The sequence below is a fragment of the Echinococcus granulosus genome (genome assembly GCF_000524195.1).
Source record: "Echinococcus granulosus chromosome Unknown EG_S00063, whole genome shotgun sequence".
NCBI lineage: Eukaryota > Metazoa > Platyhelminthes > Cestoda > Cyclophyllidea > Taeniidae > Echinococcus > Echinococcus granulosus.
Window position 1 is genome coordinate 95,997 of NW_020170443.1, and position 14,861 is coordinate 110,857.

Below are 14,861 nucleotides of genomic sequence, written 5' to 3' on the forward strand. Positions count from 1 at the left end.
AAATGTTTCTCTTTTGTAATAAAAAACTGCTCTAAATCTTGCTGATTAGATGTGGTTCATAAACTTTTCATTTACTAAAAGAATCACTTCGCCTGAGGCGATTTATGAACAGCGCACACGACTTAAGACGTGATTAAACCAAAGATGGGGAGGTGAAAAGTCACAGAGGCGGGTCTTCCTCATGGTAAAAGTGAAGTTGGGAAGGATTCTGTCTAAATAAAAATTATTTATCATTTAATATCCTTAAACTACCCTAGAAAGATGAAGAAAAATATAATGTTTGGAAAGAATACGTATTGGAGAAGGAATTGAGGCCTCCGGCATGTCCGAGAGACCAAACCGTCCGGCTGTGGTACGATGGTGGTTTTTCCAGTTACCAGAACCGGGAGTTAGACAAACAATCAACGTACTGTATAGCCTTTCCTCCTCTTTTGAGTTTTCTCACCTGGGCTACCCTTGATCAACCTCCTGCGTCAGCCATCACAAGGTAATCGGTGCTGCTAGGATGGCAGTCGTGGTAGTCATCAAATCGCAATGCAATTGAGAAAATACCTGACCGCAAGGTCACTGATCCCTCATAGCAATTCTGCCAGATCGAGAATTTTGTTGTGTATGGGAACTATACTGAAGGACATGGGATGTGCTGACCATCACGGTGTCCACTGCTAGTCGTTGAAACACTGTCCCAAAAGCCCAAGGACGGGTTTCAACATAGTGCCTTGGGAGGTGAGATTTCGCGTTCATTCCTCCTATCCACTTTGTTCTTACTTCAGAGCTGCCCAGACATATCCATCTGGGTTCTATCCAACTGGTAGAGGAGTGGAGGAGGTACCGCGTGTTCACTTCTTTGGCTATGTCACGAAAATTTCGGGTGGTTCACGGCTATTGCCACTTCAGTTGTTAATGAATCTCTTGCAGACCACGGGACTGGGCTAGTTGGTAAAATATATGTCGTTTTCAGCCCTTCTGTTAGAGACTATCACATATTCCCCCCTCTACAGCATTTGCATTTCTTGGGACACGAAAATGTTCATCAACCAGCGGTAGAAGAGAGGACAGTTGGCCTTCAATATGGAGTTCGCTTTTTGCCCTTACTAAGGTGACGTCCTGAGACTTTCCTGAGGGCGAAAGAAGGCATAATATTTGAACAGAATATGTATAGAAGGGCTTGGAGCCTACCAGCACGGTCCAGAGACCAGGCCGTCCCGAAGAGGTACAACGGTGGAGTTCCTAAATTGCCCTTCATCGAAACCTAGAGTTAAACACACAATTAAGGTAGTAAAAATCATGTCTTAGAATTTCGATGAGCAAAATAAGTTTCCGGAATATATATCGGGAGAAAAATTCGGTCAGTTAAAGTCCTTCTTTCTATCCACGGCAGCTTTTAAAAGTGTTCATTTTATAACAGTTTTACGAAATTATCAAGAAGTCTGTCACCATCCATGGCAGTACTTTGAAGCATGATATTCTTCCTTAAACCAATGCCCAGGGCCGGAAACGCCATAAAAAATGTCAAAGCTATCGCGTAGTAAAGGTAGGTGCATTCAGTTTATATGTAGTTTACGTCAACTTGGACCTGCTTTTCTAAAATGCAGATATTGCGTTCACAGAGATAGCTAACCCCCCAAGTTGACCTCGTTTTTTTGCATTCCTAGAGGCTACTCAAAATGCTATTTCGATGGCAACGAAAAACACTAACATTATAAGTGAAAAGAGCACATTCATTACTTAAAAGGAAATTAACATGGCATCGAAGTGGACCGGTTGGGTAAATTACACACCCACAGGGTGGTGGCAGAGACCCCAGTGAGGGTTACAGTTTACGAGCCGGTGAAGACGAGGGCGAGTGCTTCTGCAGAGCTAGAACTGTCCGCATCAGCAGCCATGTGGGAAGTCAGAGCTGAGTACCGAATGGTCGTAACAGCGGCGATAACAACGCATACAATAGTCTCAAGCTACTAACTTCTAAATTAGTAGTGTATGTGTACTGAAATATCAAATTGACAAAAAGTCCAAAGGAATCGTGTAACTTGGACATTATAATAGCTTGACCCTTAAGAGCAAGATATAAAACCCATTAAATTAGTATCTCTACGGTAGAATGGGTGGTCTCGTTGACGACCTTGAACTTTTCCATAGGTCACGTTAGGTCGATGAACACATTGACCACGAGGAGAGAACCTAAGCTTGGTGTTCAGGAAACCGCCAAAGATGGCTCTTCTACCTTATAACATGCAAGATTAAGGCAGAAACATAATATTATCCAGCTCTCGCCTCACCATCGTCAACCTCGAATCATACGAACAGATGGTGCTCATGACCTCCGTGCTCTTAAAGTGCCAAACGTCTAGGACATCAATTTCACAGTAGCTACCACTTTCTCCCGAAGCTCCTGTAGATATTCGTTCGAGAGATGCCAGCTGAGACGAAGTTGATCTCTTGATGACTCGATGACTCAGCCACTGATCTCTTCCATCAACTTCTGACCTCCCATGTGGCTTAATTGTTCATGAAGGTCACTTATCCGTGTCAGGTACTACTGACCGATCATGACCTCCAAAGTCCACTGAGTAGACACGGCCCATTGTTCATTAGGAGTCTAAGTCGGCAATATTTGCATGCTCGAATCTAAACTGTCCAATCCGTGGATACCCTGGAATCTAGCTGACATCGTCCATGCGACACCCGATCCGTCTGTCGTCGTCAGCAGTACCTTCGACGACTACTTCACCTCTCCCCTTAACGAAAGAAATAAGAAGCAAGATATTGTTGTCAAAGCAATAATGAAAGATTGTAGTGATTACGGTCAAGGCTACAGCATACATAGCTTCCAATTCCTCATCTCACAAGTCGACAGCAACTATTGGTTGCATTTTCGCGGAGGAAGTGCAGCCCGCAGTGCATCATGCCATTGAGGATGAGCACCGGAGAGGACGAAGGCGAGAGCTTGAAAGACGTGCAGGAGAGCAAGCACCCGCCGACCCTCCACTTCCACACCCGCCCGTTCCAGTGGCAGTCGTGCTGTCCGGTGACCACGCTGCAATGCCTTTTCAACCAAGTGGTACACCTTCATCACTCCCTGAATGCGCTTCTCGCCACTTATTGTGTCACATATACTACCGCATGTCTGTGCACATCGCCCATTCCTTCTAATTGTTGAAGTCTACATCCTTTGCACAGCAGGAGAAGTAGCTCAATGGCCTTCATTTAAACTGGAGTCGAGACAATATCGAAGCCCATCAAATGGCACGAGATGACAAAATGGTAAACTCACCTGCTGATAGCAGAGGCCTTGATGATGATTATGATCCACAAGGCCACCGATTACGTAGACGTCGTCGGAGGTGAAAACGGGGACGGTTGAGTCGGTAGTACCACAACCATTGTCAGTGGTGGTAGCCACAGCACCGTCGGGTGGAGCAGTAGCACTAGCATCGGACACAAAAGTGTCCGGCAACTCGTAGCTTGATTCCGCGCAAAGGTAGACAATCGAAGAGGCAGGAAACAGTTCTCTGTAGTCCTCCTTTATCAAAAACAATGGAGAAAAGTAGTACGCCTCATCGCAATTTGGCTAAATGGTCAGATTTCTGTGCACAAAACTGCATGACTGGGATTGGATGTATTTCCAGAGTTTCCATTACCGTTAAGGGAGATATCTGAGCCCACTTATCGCCATGGAGGCACAAAACTTTCTATTGCCCTCCCACGACAACCATCCAATCATCTTAAAGCAAAGTGGAATCGAAAAAGGAAATGGTGCAACTAAAGTTTAAAAATAAAATATGATTGGTGATAAGGGGAATTACAAATGGTACCATTTTCAAATGAACGTCCCAGTTTTGGGCATCGACCTTATGCAGTCTGGCCAGCGTGCTCTGCTCCATCGGTTCACGCGGCTCCGTGGACTGCTCTATCCCTTCCTCGGCCTTGAATGCGCTCCCAAGACCGGTGATGTAGAGTTGCACCGGCGCTGGAAGGCGGCGATTTGTTGAGTAACAATTTGATATCTGAAGAAGGCTGAATTGTCTCTACTGACTGACTTGTGGAAATCTAGTCAACTCTTACTCACGGTACTTCAGTAGCTAGCAAACAAGAAGGAAGGAGCTCACCTGATGTGCTAGTTTGCAGGTATCTTTGAAGGACATGAGGTGATCGTAAGCGCAGTCCAACACAACGCACGTCCTACACTTCGACTCAGCCATAGAGACTCGAGGTGGTGGTGGTGGTGGTGGTGGAGCTCTTAGCGGAGCGTCTCCAACTGCCGCCACCGCCGACGCAGCCACTGCATCACGTCGCTCCCGTCTCCTCATCTTCATCGCCTTCCTTCTGCCACGTCGTTCCTGAACGCAAAAGTCAAACCACCGACGTCATCAGCGTCAACACCGCTTCTCTTCCCTACGCGCTGCAAGATCCCACACATGCTCATACTGGAATTACTTTAATATCCAAGCAGCCTTCACTACTATCTGTCTAGAAGATTTACGATTCAAGACGCCCCGCATCGCTGTACCAAAGTTATTTATAGAAATTTATGACCAATAGCCATTACCTGATAATTTACCAAAAAAAATTATCGATATGGAGGAAGAAATAATGTTGTTTCTAATCAACCAAGTCATCACAGCCACCAGGAGAAGCACATTACCACACACACACACACACATCTGCCTACCTCCTTTCGCTGGATGTATCGCTCTTGTTTTGAGAGTTTCCGCCTCTTTGGCGGTGGTTCAACATCTCCATTAGAGTTGGTTTCGACTGCTTTCGACAAAGGTGATTTCACCGGCTTGAAAAAAAAGAGAAGTGGGAAAAAGTCCCCTTTTTGCAGTTGTCGGTTCAAGTAAATGCGCATGCGGGGTGAGTAAAGAGACAGCTGACCCACGCATGTTGGTAAACTAGTAGACCGCATGAGGCATCTGGCCAAAAAAAGAACCTTGAGAAGCACAAGTAGTAAACACAGTTAGAAGTAGTTCAGCTGAAAAGACTGCAAGATATCCTGTATCACGACAATGGCAGTTAACGATGAACATTCTTCGCATTGGCACAACCGACGGGTGACAGCCTCCTACCGCCAGTCTAACCAGTCCAGAGATCAATCTCAAATATCTGCTCCGCACTTCACCCAATTCCTCGCAGTCGAAATCCAGCGCTACGAGGTTGGAAAACTGGACCTCTAAACAATACTATCGTTTGCAGGACAAATCAGTCCAATTCGAATGGTTTACTAGAAAACAAGTAAATGACATTCGACTTCTCCATCCTAGTCCCACCTCCAGTCTTCCACATGAGTGGCTCATTTTTCGAGGAAAAGAAACCAGTCCTAAATGCTTACATTTATCAGTCGTTGAAGGATCAAGAGGTCAGTCTTCTAAGGAGAGTTGCGACTGGTAGATCACAGAAAATGAAGTTTGGAAGGAAAACGACATGGAACGAGAAGCACTCACTTTCTCCAACTCCTTTATCTCGTCTGAAAAGGTACCACTGGGTGGAGCTTCATCAGCAACCTCTGTCTGCTCATCCATCTGAAAGAAGCCGATTTTAAATGGACGCTAAGGTCAGCAGTCATAAGGCACACCGCAAATAATTAAAAAGTAAGCGCAAGGGTCACCAATCTGTATATTTACAAGCAGATAAACTGGGATGATGCTACTCATTTTCGGCGCTTAAAGCAGGCCACAAAGAAGCCGATAGTGAGGTCATTTTCAGCCGACGATCGCAAACACCTTGCCATCATTTTTGCGGCATCTTTGTTATCATCTTCAACGAAACCTCGTGACTTCCATGGAGCTAATGGGGTGAAAAGGTTGGGCACCGCCAAAGCCTTTTCCCCCATTCCCTTTGTCCCTTTGTCCTTGCTTTTATTCCAGATAGGCACCAGCTCAAAATCCGCCGCTGCACCAGATTCAAGTAGTTCACGAACCACTGCCTCATTTTCCTGAAAACAAGAAGCAGCAAACTGACAAGCAACTTCACCACTAACAGAAGCGGCAGTTCATAGCAGATTAGTGTCCTTAAAGGTGGCTTGCGAGCTAGAATGTATCTAACAGTATACACGGGAAAGCGACTATTAACGAAATTTAGAGGGTGCATAACAAAGGAGAAAATGCCACACGACTTCACTTGTTGGTAGACCGAGCAAGTTGAGTAGACGACCACCTCAACGGAGGGAAAGGAGAGAGCGTGCCGAAGAATTTTGGCCTGGAGGTTGGCCAATCGCTCGACACGCTCCACCTTGTCCTCTTGCCCCTGGGCCGCCAGCTCTGGCCGCTTGCAACGCAGACCCGAGGCTGAACACGTAGGATCCACAAGAATTGCTGTGACATCTGCAAACTCTGCCTCATTCAGTGGATCGATGGTGAGGAAATCTCGCAAGAAGGCTTCACAAATGACTCCGTTGAAAGCTTTTCTGCCGACTTTCCTGTTCTCTATAACACCATTCACCTTCAAGACACCATCGTGCATTCGACGGAGATTATCACAAAGCTGATGGAATCTGAAAGTCCAAAAAAGACAGGTTAGATTTAACTTCCAGCGTTACTTAAATAATCACTCATGAAATTTGTCAATGATTGTTCATAATATTCAGATTCTAATTAATAAAAATAATTCCACAAACTTCGACTAGTGACCATTATCAGTTTGTCACCTACGCGGGAGAGCTGCTGGTGAAAACGCGACCATGTCTAATGAATTTACTACCCCAAAGGTAGCAGACGTTGTGAAGCAAATCAGCACGAAGGTGGACGACAAGGTCGAGGAACAAATAATTATTGGGAGAATGAACAAGAAAAACAAGACGGCCTTCCTGAAGTAAGTCTCCGAAAAATCGCTTACATCCATTGTATACTGGATGTTCATATCAAACGCAGACTTTTGTTTTACACGCATTAAATGGAGCTTAAATGTGGAGGTACTACATGCAGAAGTGTCAGGTGTGCTCTAACACCCACTGATAGTTGTCACTTATGTCACGTTGAGCGAGGCGGCAGGCAACAGTAGATGAGTACGCATGAAAGTGTGTAGAGATGAAGACAGTTTCTCATGAATAAAGATATGGAATGCACAAGTGACTTCAGATACTGCGGTACGATGATAGGACGCTCGGCTGCAGTAAAACATTAAAATATTGTAAAGAAACCAAAGACGTCCTGTAAGCATTCAGTGTATGGAACGCCTGCCTGATTCCGAACGCAGGATCGACGCATAGCCTGCGGTGAAATTGAACGAGACAAATCCGCCAGTAGAGACAATGGACATATTCACTAGAGAAAATCCGCCATCTCGGAATGTTGGTTCACTGAGTATCAAGACATTTACCAACTTTTAACAATAGGAGAGCTAAAAGCTGCTCCAGGTTAGAGAAGTGGCCTAACAAGGAAAGCTAGTACTTTCTGGATCACATTCTTAAAAGTGATCAAATGTGGCTACTTCATTTCACTTGGGAATCAAGATTAGCATTAAAACAATGAAAAATTGTAGCGAAGTGAAGAAGGTTGCGTGAGGTGGTTCGACTGTATCAATAGGTTTCTGTGTTTCCAAGTTCTCTAGGCTTTAAATACTAAAAAGTGCGAGAATTCAGCCAAAGATTGTTGAAAAAGACATGTAATATCTACTTCACTAAATTTTAACTTCTACTTTTGCACCAAAAGTCTTCATATGACTTGAGAAATAACAATACTTCTACCGATAACAAGTAACTACACCAGACAACTACCTACCTTCTTTTATCGCGATCGAAGGCCATAAGGCAACTCTTTTGAGACAGCTGTTTAAGACCGGACAAAATGAGAGTAGTTTTGTTGCCGGGGGCAGCGCAAGCATCCAATATTTTAAGGGGCTGAGATCTGGGTAATTCAAGGACGTCCAGAAGAATTAGGGATGGCACACAGCTTGCCTGAAAAATAACACCGGAGACTTAAGTAAGAAGGAGTTCCCATTACCTTATCCTGGATGACAGCCATGTCAGAGGTGATTACTGGCGATAGGTGCAAATCCGTGCCAGGAGGGATAAGTAGAATAAGGTTCGGAAAGTGATAATCTCTCACAAATTCATGCTTTTTAAGATTCCGCACTAGTTTGATGTATCTGAATGAGGTAGTCAGACAAGAAGCGGGCGCACTTCTTGTAGGAAGTTTTTGCTCGGTCGTAGAAAACCTGACTGTACCTACCATCACCCGAAGAACCCAATGCTTCTATGACCTTATCTATCGATTCGATGGCACGTAAAAACAGAGGAACTCGCAGGATGGAATCTCCCCCTGGTCCCACTAAGTAAGGGTCAATCATAAACAGCAATGGATAACTAACCAGTCTTTGCTCGACTTCTTATTAGTCTACGGAGATTAGAGGCAATCTTACCAGATGGGATGTATTTTCTGAGGATTCTTAAAGCATCGCATCGTCGCCCAAACGACCTACGCGGACAGCAGAGGTCGAATGAGACCACAGTCAAGAGGCACGTAGTGCAGGCTGATAAAGTAGAACAAGCAATGTGCGAGTAGTGACCCTCCAAAACACCCAATTCTGTCAACACATTAACAATGATTGACTGTAAGCCCAAAGATTTAGCCACTAGAGCATAGATAGCCTTATTTTTCTGAAAAGCAGCATTAAAGAGGGTATTTTCAAAGTACTGGTCCATCCTGATTATAAAAGGCACTTTTGAGACTTGTTGTCCTGGAAGAAACAACGCACAAAAGCCGAGCCGCGTCGTGGTAAAGATGGGACGCCCCCACCATGCGTCTAAGCGGAGAGTCCAGGTAGTCTGGCAGAGGGCTACCTCGTGCAGGTACGTTGAACCAATCATCAATTGAATGATTCCGCATCATTTTATTTCTTTAATGAAAACGTGTATCAGATGGTTTTAAGAACCGAAATAGGCAGGAAGCTAATTGCTTCATTTGTAAAGAATGAAGAATTTGCCAGCAATTGTTAAAAACTGACATTCAAATCGATATAGAAAGAATGCTTAATAGCGCAAGTTTTCAGCGGAAAATAAACAATTTTACTGCTGTTGACAAAAAAATCTTTTAAATAACTAAAGTAGATTTACCTTGGCAGCTAACTAGGGCGTAAAACAAGTTCGAGCAACTCAAAATTTACGCCGAGCAAATATGAATTTGCCAAAGCATTTTGTGTGAAGTTTTTACCAAGAGACATAAAAAATGTCTGTCACAATGTCAAGAAAGTGTTGCACAATGGCAACTCATTGATATGCAAAGCCAACTACAAGCTAAGTCCAAAACTTCGTTTTAAGGGCTAGCCTTTTACCAACTCAAGTGTCGCATTGCTAGCAATAAACACATTGACTTGTGTAAAGCAGGCATCTTTCCGATTAAAAGGCCAAATTTTCGCATTAATTTATTTGTTTTAGTATATCACCTAATTTGATGTGCATTGCATGTCACTTGCGCTGGTTAGCGTATTGCCTGCTTTCCGTGTGGTGATTCAGTTTTATTGTCGAGCTATGGTACGTAGTCATTAATTTGAATATCTTTTTATTTTATTTAATTTCATTTGTTGCTGGGAGGAGTTAGTTCCCTTGTTCCATGTTTGCGGTAATTGCACCTATGGGGGTCTGTCAATATTTTGTGGAATTTAGGCTTCCGGTGTGTGTGGACTTTCTCAAGTCATTTCTGAGGTTTCATCTCCTCCTCCACCTGAATTTATCGCCCATCGTGAACGTCTATGGCAAAAGCTGAAGAAGGAGTATAAACAATTTGTTGCCTCACAGCCCCGTTTACCAATCGAAATCACCCTGCGTGACGGATCCACGATACCGGGCAAGGCTTGGGAAACTCGTCCCATTGACATTGCTAGGAACTTGGAGTATGTATTTCCGCTTGGATTTGAGGGCTGTTCTTTCCATCCGAGCTTATTGTCTACTCTCATTTAGTAAGAGCACAGCTGATAAACTCGTCATCTCGAAGGTTAACGGGAAGCTGTGGGATCTTGAACGACCGCTTGAAGGAAACTCAACAATTGAGTTTTTGGACTTTGATGACAAGGATGGTATGTCCATTCACCTGTTTCAGAGTTGATTTTGTACTTTGCTTTTGGAATTGTATGTCGACCTGGTTTACGTTTCACTATGTTCTAGGCCGGACTTTGTTCTAAATGACAGGATAATTCATGTGTATTTACTATTGTGTAGTGTAGTCCTGCATCATTAGGTTCGTTTCCATGTTTTTTTTTGGGATTCGCATACAAATGCCGTTTTCACCCAGACCACTTTGTGGTAGAAGCGGCTGTTAATTTTCAAAAAGAACTACCAGATTGTTGATGGTGTTTTTTGCGACTTCCGGTCTCATGTGTTTCGATGACGCTCCAGGTCAGTACGTGTTCTGGCACTCCTCGGCACACATAATGGGGGAGGCCATGGAGCGCCTTTACGGAGGTCACCTCTGCTACGGTCCACCCATTGAGGAGGGATTCTACTACGACATGTGGATGGAGGGAAGGTGGGTATTTTCTATGTGGTTTTTCAAATTGCAGTTTCATTACCTATCATGCGGTAGAAAAATGCTGAACGTAGATTACTGTCACTCCCATTAAACGATGCGGCACTCCTTAGTACATGTTTCCGTTTTTTTATTTATTAAAACGCACTACTTCATTAGATATTGTCTTAGTCACAAGTTTCTATTCAGTCAGTTGCCTTCAATTGCTGCTGGAAATTTGCTCCATTTTCTGATAAGGAAGGTATTTATTCACTTGAGTTCAATTGGTGTTATGTACCCCTCGCCTAGCCTTCAATCTTTCGTGCGATATTGACACGCCCATTTGATTGGTGTCATTTAGAACTCCTACGCGTTTGGTTAATTGAAATTATCATGTGGTGGAAATCATTGTGCAAATGCGCGATGTTTACTACTGCCAACTCCCAAAGGTTTGTCTCCAACGGCTCGATTGTACCGGATTACGAATTTACTCAAGTTGTCCCACGGCTGTCGTAATTGGAATTTCCCCAAAATCACAGATGCCATTGCTCCCAGGCGCTTGGCGCGGTGGTTAGAGGTGATATTTATACGACCATGGGTTGTTACTAATCCAAGACTATGTTCGAATCCTTAATGCTACTATTGGTGTCAGTTCTCGCACACTTTTTGGAGATCGTTTAATGTGTCTAGGATATTTGTCTACCTTTGACAAGGTTTCTGCCATCACTAGTCTTTGTCAACTGGAACCATGGGTTGGGCTTCTTTTAGTTCTTTAGTAATAAAATAGAGCAAGAAAACCGTCTTGAGGAAGTTTTATAATCTTTTGTCGTACCTCATCCATAAGTCAATTTCGGGTTCATACGACTATACGACAGAATTCCACCTATTGTTGAACAGCTTGACAAATGTGATTTCATCAAAACGAGACGCTTGGCATAAGTTTGCACCAAGTCTGTCAGCTAACCTATAACTCACTAATTGAATGCTTGGCCATGCGACCCCAAGTGGAGCTTTGCGTTACATTCTCCTCTTCTACTTAAGGCAAGTTCATCCTGACGAATATCCGCAGCTCAATAAGCTCTGCAACTCCATCATCAACGAGAAGCAGCCTTTTGAGCGTCTGCTTCTGTCGAAGGCGGATCTGCTCAAGATGTTTGACTACAACGAGTTTAAAGTGCGCCTTCTCAATGAGCGCGTCACAGATCCTAAGACTACCGTCTACAAATGCGGTACACTCATTGATCTCTGTGTGGGTCCGCATGTTCGCCATACCGGTATGTTCTCTTACTTTTCCACCCTCGGAATGCATCGACACCTCATAGGCGTTTGGGTACATGGTCTCGGTCATACAACTTGAGTGTGCTACGCAACAGTGCTTTCTGAAAAGAAAGGTTTTATATGCTCCAAAGTCTTGCTTGAGCAGTTTCAAATGGTTTTTGAGGTGTTCAACCTAACTGCAGAGCGGCAAGACTTGGGTAGACCGTTGGTGGGGTTTCTACGTTGGTATTGGTGCTGCAATGAAGTACTTGAAATAATGCTGCTTTTAAGTAGACGTCTTGAGTCGCCTATATTAACCACAAAGTGTGGTAGTCAGCACTTAAACGGCATCTGTCTTGACAGTTATCCACAGGTGCTGTGCTATTGCGCAATGTCGTTTTTAAGAGGCGAATGGGGTATCATTTGGGATGTTTTTCACAACCTTTTTTTAGACTTGCAATAGGAAATTCGTAAAATCAAAATCTAGCAGGTGATGAATGACACAGCAGTCGAATCACCAGTCATGCAACTTCTCCAGCTGTTTGTTTTCCCTACCTTACGTTAGGTTGCATAAAAGCAATCACCGTTACGAAAAGTAGCTCATCCTACTGGGAAGGTCGCGCTGACGCCGAGTCCCTTCAACGAGTCTATGGTATCTCTTTCCCCTCCCAGCAGGCCATGAAGGACTGGAAACACCTCCAGGTATGCCACTAGTCCGGTTTTTTTGCATTGTTTATAGGCTGTAACGTTGGCGAAGGCTATACGATGGTTTGAAAGGTCCCTTTTTAATTACTTGTAAGAGAGAGTGAATTGCCCCCAGACTGCATGTGTCTCGTATGTGGTGCTGTCTTTGTTTATCATCTCTTTCATCTTTTGCGCCCTGATTTTGTGGTCATGATTGATCGTGGCATGAGCATTGTCAGGTCAGTCACATGGGGACTAAGGCGGTCTTACAGCTGTTATTATCCATCTTGTTTCATCACGTCACTTGAAGAAGTGCGTCTAATACAGCAGATCGTGTTGCCTGTTTCAAGGCGAATTGAGTAAATCTCCTAATCTATGGCAGACATGGGATTTCATTTCTTAATCGACCGTGTAGGAGGAGGCCGCAAGCCGGGACCACCGGAAACTGGGTATCGAGCAGAAGCTGTTCTTTTTCAACGAGCTCTCTCCCGGCAGTTGCTTCTTCCTCCCTGCTGGTGCACATATTTACAATAAATTGGTGGAACTGATGCGGAACGAGTACTGGAAACGCGGCTTCCAGGAAGTCATTACACCCAACATCTACGACTCCAAGCTGTGGGAGATAAGCGGTCATTGGAAGCACTATGCGGTGTGTTGAATATCTCATCTGCCTGAGTGTCTCCCTTTCGCTGTGAATTATCGCCTCCTCACCTTTATATGCAGGATAACATGTTCAAGATAGACATAGAAAAGAAGATATTCGGCCTCAAGCCCATGAATTGTCCCGGTCACTGCCTCATGTTTGCCCACGAATTGCGATCGCATCGCGATCTGCCGCTTCGGATGGCTGATTTCGGCGTGCTTCATCGCAACGAGTTTTCCGGTGCGTTGACTGGACTGACACGAGTCCGTCGATTCCAACAGGATGATGCTCACATCTTTTGTCGTGAGGATCAGGTGCGTCTAAAGTACTTCCGGATGATCGTCCAATTTTGGTACACATAGTACTCCCTCTTGCCTGCTCTAATTTCCGAAAATTTGACGTTTGATGAGAACACGTGAAAAGCAGGGTCATTTTTCGAAAAGTTCACTTAGCCTATCACCTTTTCCATCTCTTAGATTGAAACTGAAATTAAAAATGCAATCGAATTTGTGCAACATACCTACGGTGTTTTCGGTTTTTCCTTTGAATTCTTCCTCTCTACGCGCCCTGAGGACTTCATGGGAGCTGTGGAATTGTGGGATCGTGCGGAAAAGGTTAGCCCAGACGATCATTTCCCTTAAATACCACTTTTACTCTTCTTCCTCTCCCTTTCTCACGCCCCTAGCAACTGGAGAGCAGTTTGAACACCAGCGGTGTAAAGTGGACTCTCAACGAGGGTGACGGTGCCTTTTACGGCCCTAAGATTGATATCGTTCTCTTCGATGCCCTTCGAAGGCGTCACCAATGCGGGACCATCCAGTTGGACTTCCAATTGCCCGAACGCTTTGATCTCACCTATCAGACGTAGGCGCACTTGTCTTGCTTTTCCCTTTCACCTTGAATTCGCTTCCTCCAACCTAAATGTGTGCTTTCTACCTTTTAGGGGCGACGCGCCTTCAGTTGATGGCGAATGTTCAACTATTCTCAAGCGCCCGGTTATCATTCATCGTGCTATCCTCGGCTCTGTTGAACGTTTCATGGCCATTCTCACGGAGAATTTTGCCGGTGCGTTAATAAAATCCTCCCTCATGCGTGTAATTTTAAAATCCAACTGTCTGGCATTCTTTACTGGAAGGATGTCTACTCCCTCCTAGGCAAGTGGCCATTCTGGCTAAATCCGCGTCAAGTGTTGGTGGTTCCAGTGGTCTCCGCGCTGGACGAGTACGGTCATAAGGTGCGCAATCAACTTCACGAGGCGGGCTTCATGGCGAATATTGACACAGATCCTGGTCGAACGCTGAACAAGAAAGTTCGCAATGGCCAACTGGCCCAGTACAACTTCATCCTCGGTGTGTGGTAGTCGTCAACTTTGTGTAGTAATTTTATGCAACCGCCAGTTTTGGTGTCGTAATCCGCTTACTCATGGTAAACAACTCTGCCGGTTTGGTGTGTCATAACAAACAATTTTAATTGACAGCTTTAAAATCTGCCTTGCTTTGATGTTCCACTTATCTTTGCATTGTTTTCGCTCTGTTTTAGTGGTGGGCGAGAAGGAGCTGAACAACGGAACGGTGAATGTAAGATCACGTGAGAACAAGGTCTTGGGTGAGCACACAGTTGAGCATCTGATTGAACGCTTCAAGGAGTTCTGTGCCACCAAGACAGTCTCGGCGGAAACGGAATTATAAGCCCGGTGTTGCCCTTTTTGGCACCTCACAATGCGCGTTCTTGTGTGCTCCTGCTTCCCTTGCTTTAGTCCTGTGTGCTGTTTTCCTCGTTGACCTTCGTGGCCCCTTTTGCTTACCGTCGTTGTGGTGTGAGGTCGAAAAGGCGGTTGG

General features: G+C 44.6%; 2 protein-coding genes across 2 annotated transcripts; one reads left to right on the forward strand and one right to left on the reverse strand. All coding sequences in view use genetic code 11, as the record gives it.

The window, feature by feature from the left end:
* Positions 1-2,860: 2,860 nt before the first annotated feature.
* Positions 2,861-8,828, reverse strand: EGR_06753 (Putative methyltransferase NSUN5; the record flags this gene model as incomplete). Its single annotated transcript, XM_024496002.1, has 13 exons — positions 2,861-3,127; positions 3,275-3,523; positions 3,816-4,007; positions 4,110-4,340; positions 4,673-4,786; positions 5,445-5,522; positions 5,678-5,935; positions 6,121-6,493; positions 7,719-7,894; positions 7,941-8,085; positions 8,120-8,267; positions 8,308-8,642; positions 8,695-8,828. The coding sequence occupies 13 exons, from the start codon at positions 8,826-8,828 to the stop codon at positions 2,861-2,863; spliced, it is 2,700 nt and encodes an 899-aa protein (XP_024349542.1).
* A 572-nt stretch (positions 8,829-9,400) lies between these two features.
* On the forward strand, positions 9,401-14,711 carry EGR_06754 (Threonyl-tRNA synthetase, cytoplasmic; the record flags this gene model as incomplete). Its single annotated transcript, XM_024496003.1, has 13 exons — positions 9,401-9,469; positions 9,602-9,828; positions 9,896-10,011; positions 10,331-10,460; positions 11,481-11,713; positions 12,262-12,398; positions 12,796-13,029; positions 13,104-13,337; positions 13,500-13,637; positions 13,709-13,887; positions 13,967-14,088; positions 14,178-14,372; positions 14,563-14,711. 13 exons carry the CDS (start codon positions 9,401-9,403, stop codon positions 14,709-14,711), a joined length of 2,163 nt encoding a protein of 720 aa, XP_024349543.1.
* Between the last annotated feature and the right edge of the window lie 150 nt (positions 14,712-14,861).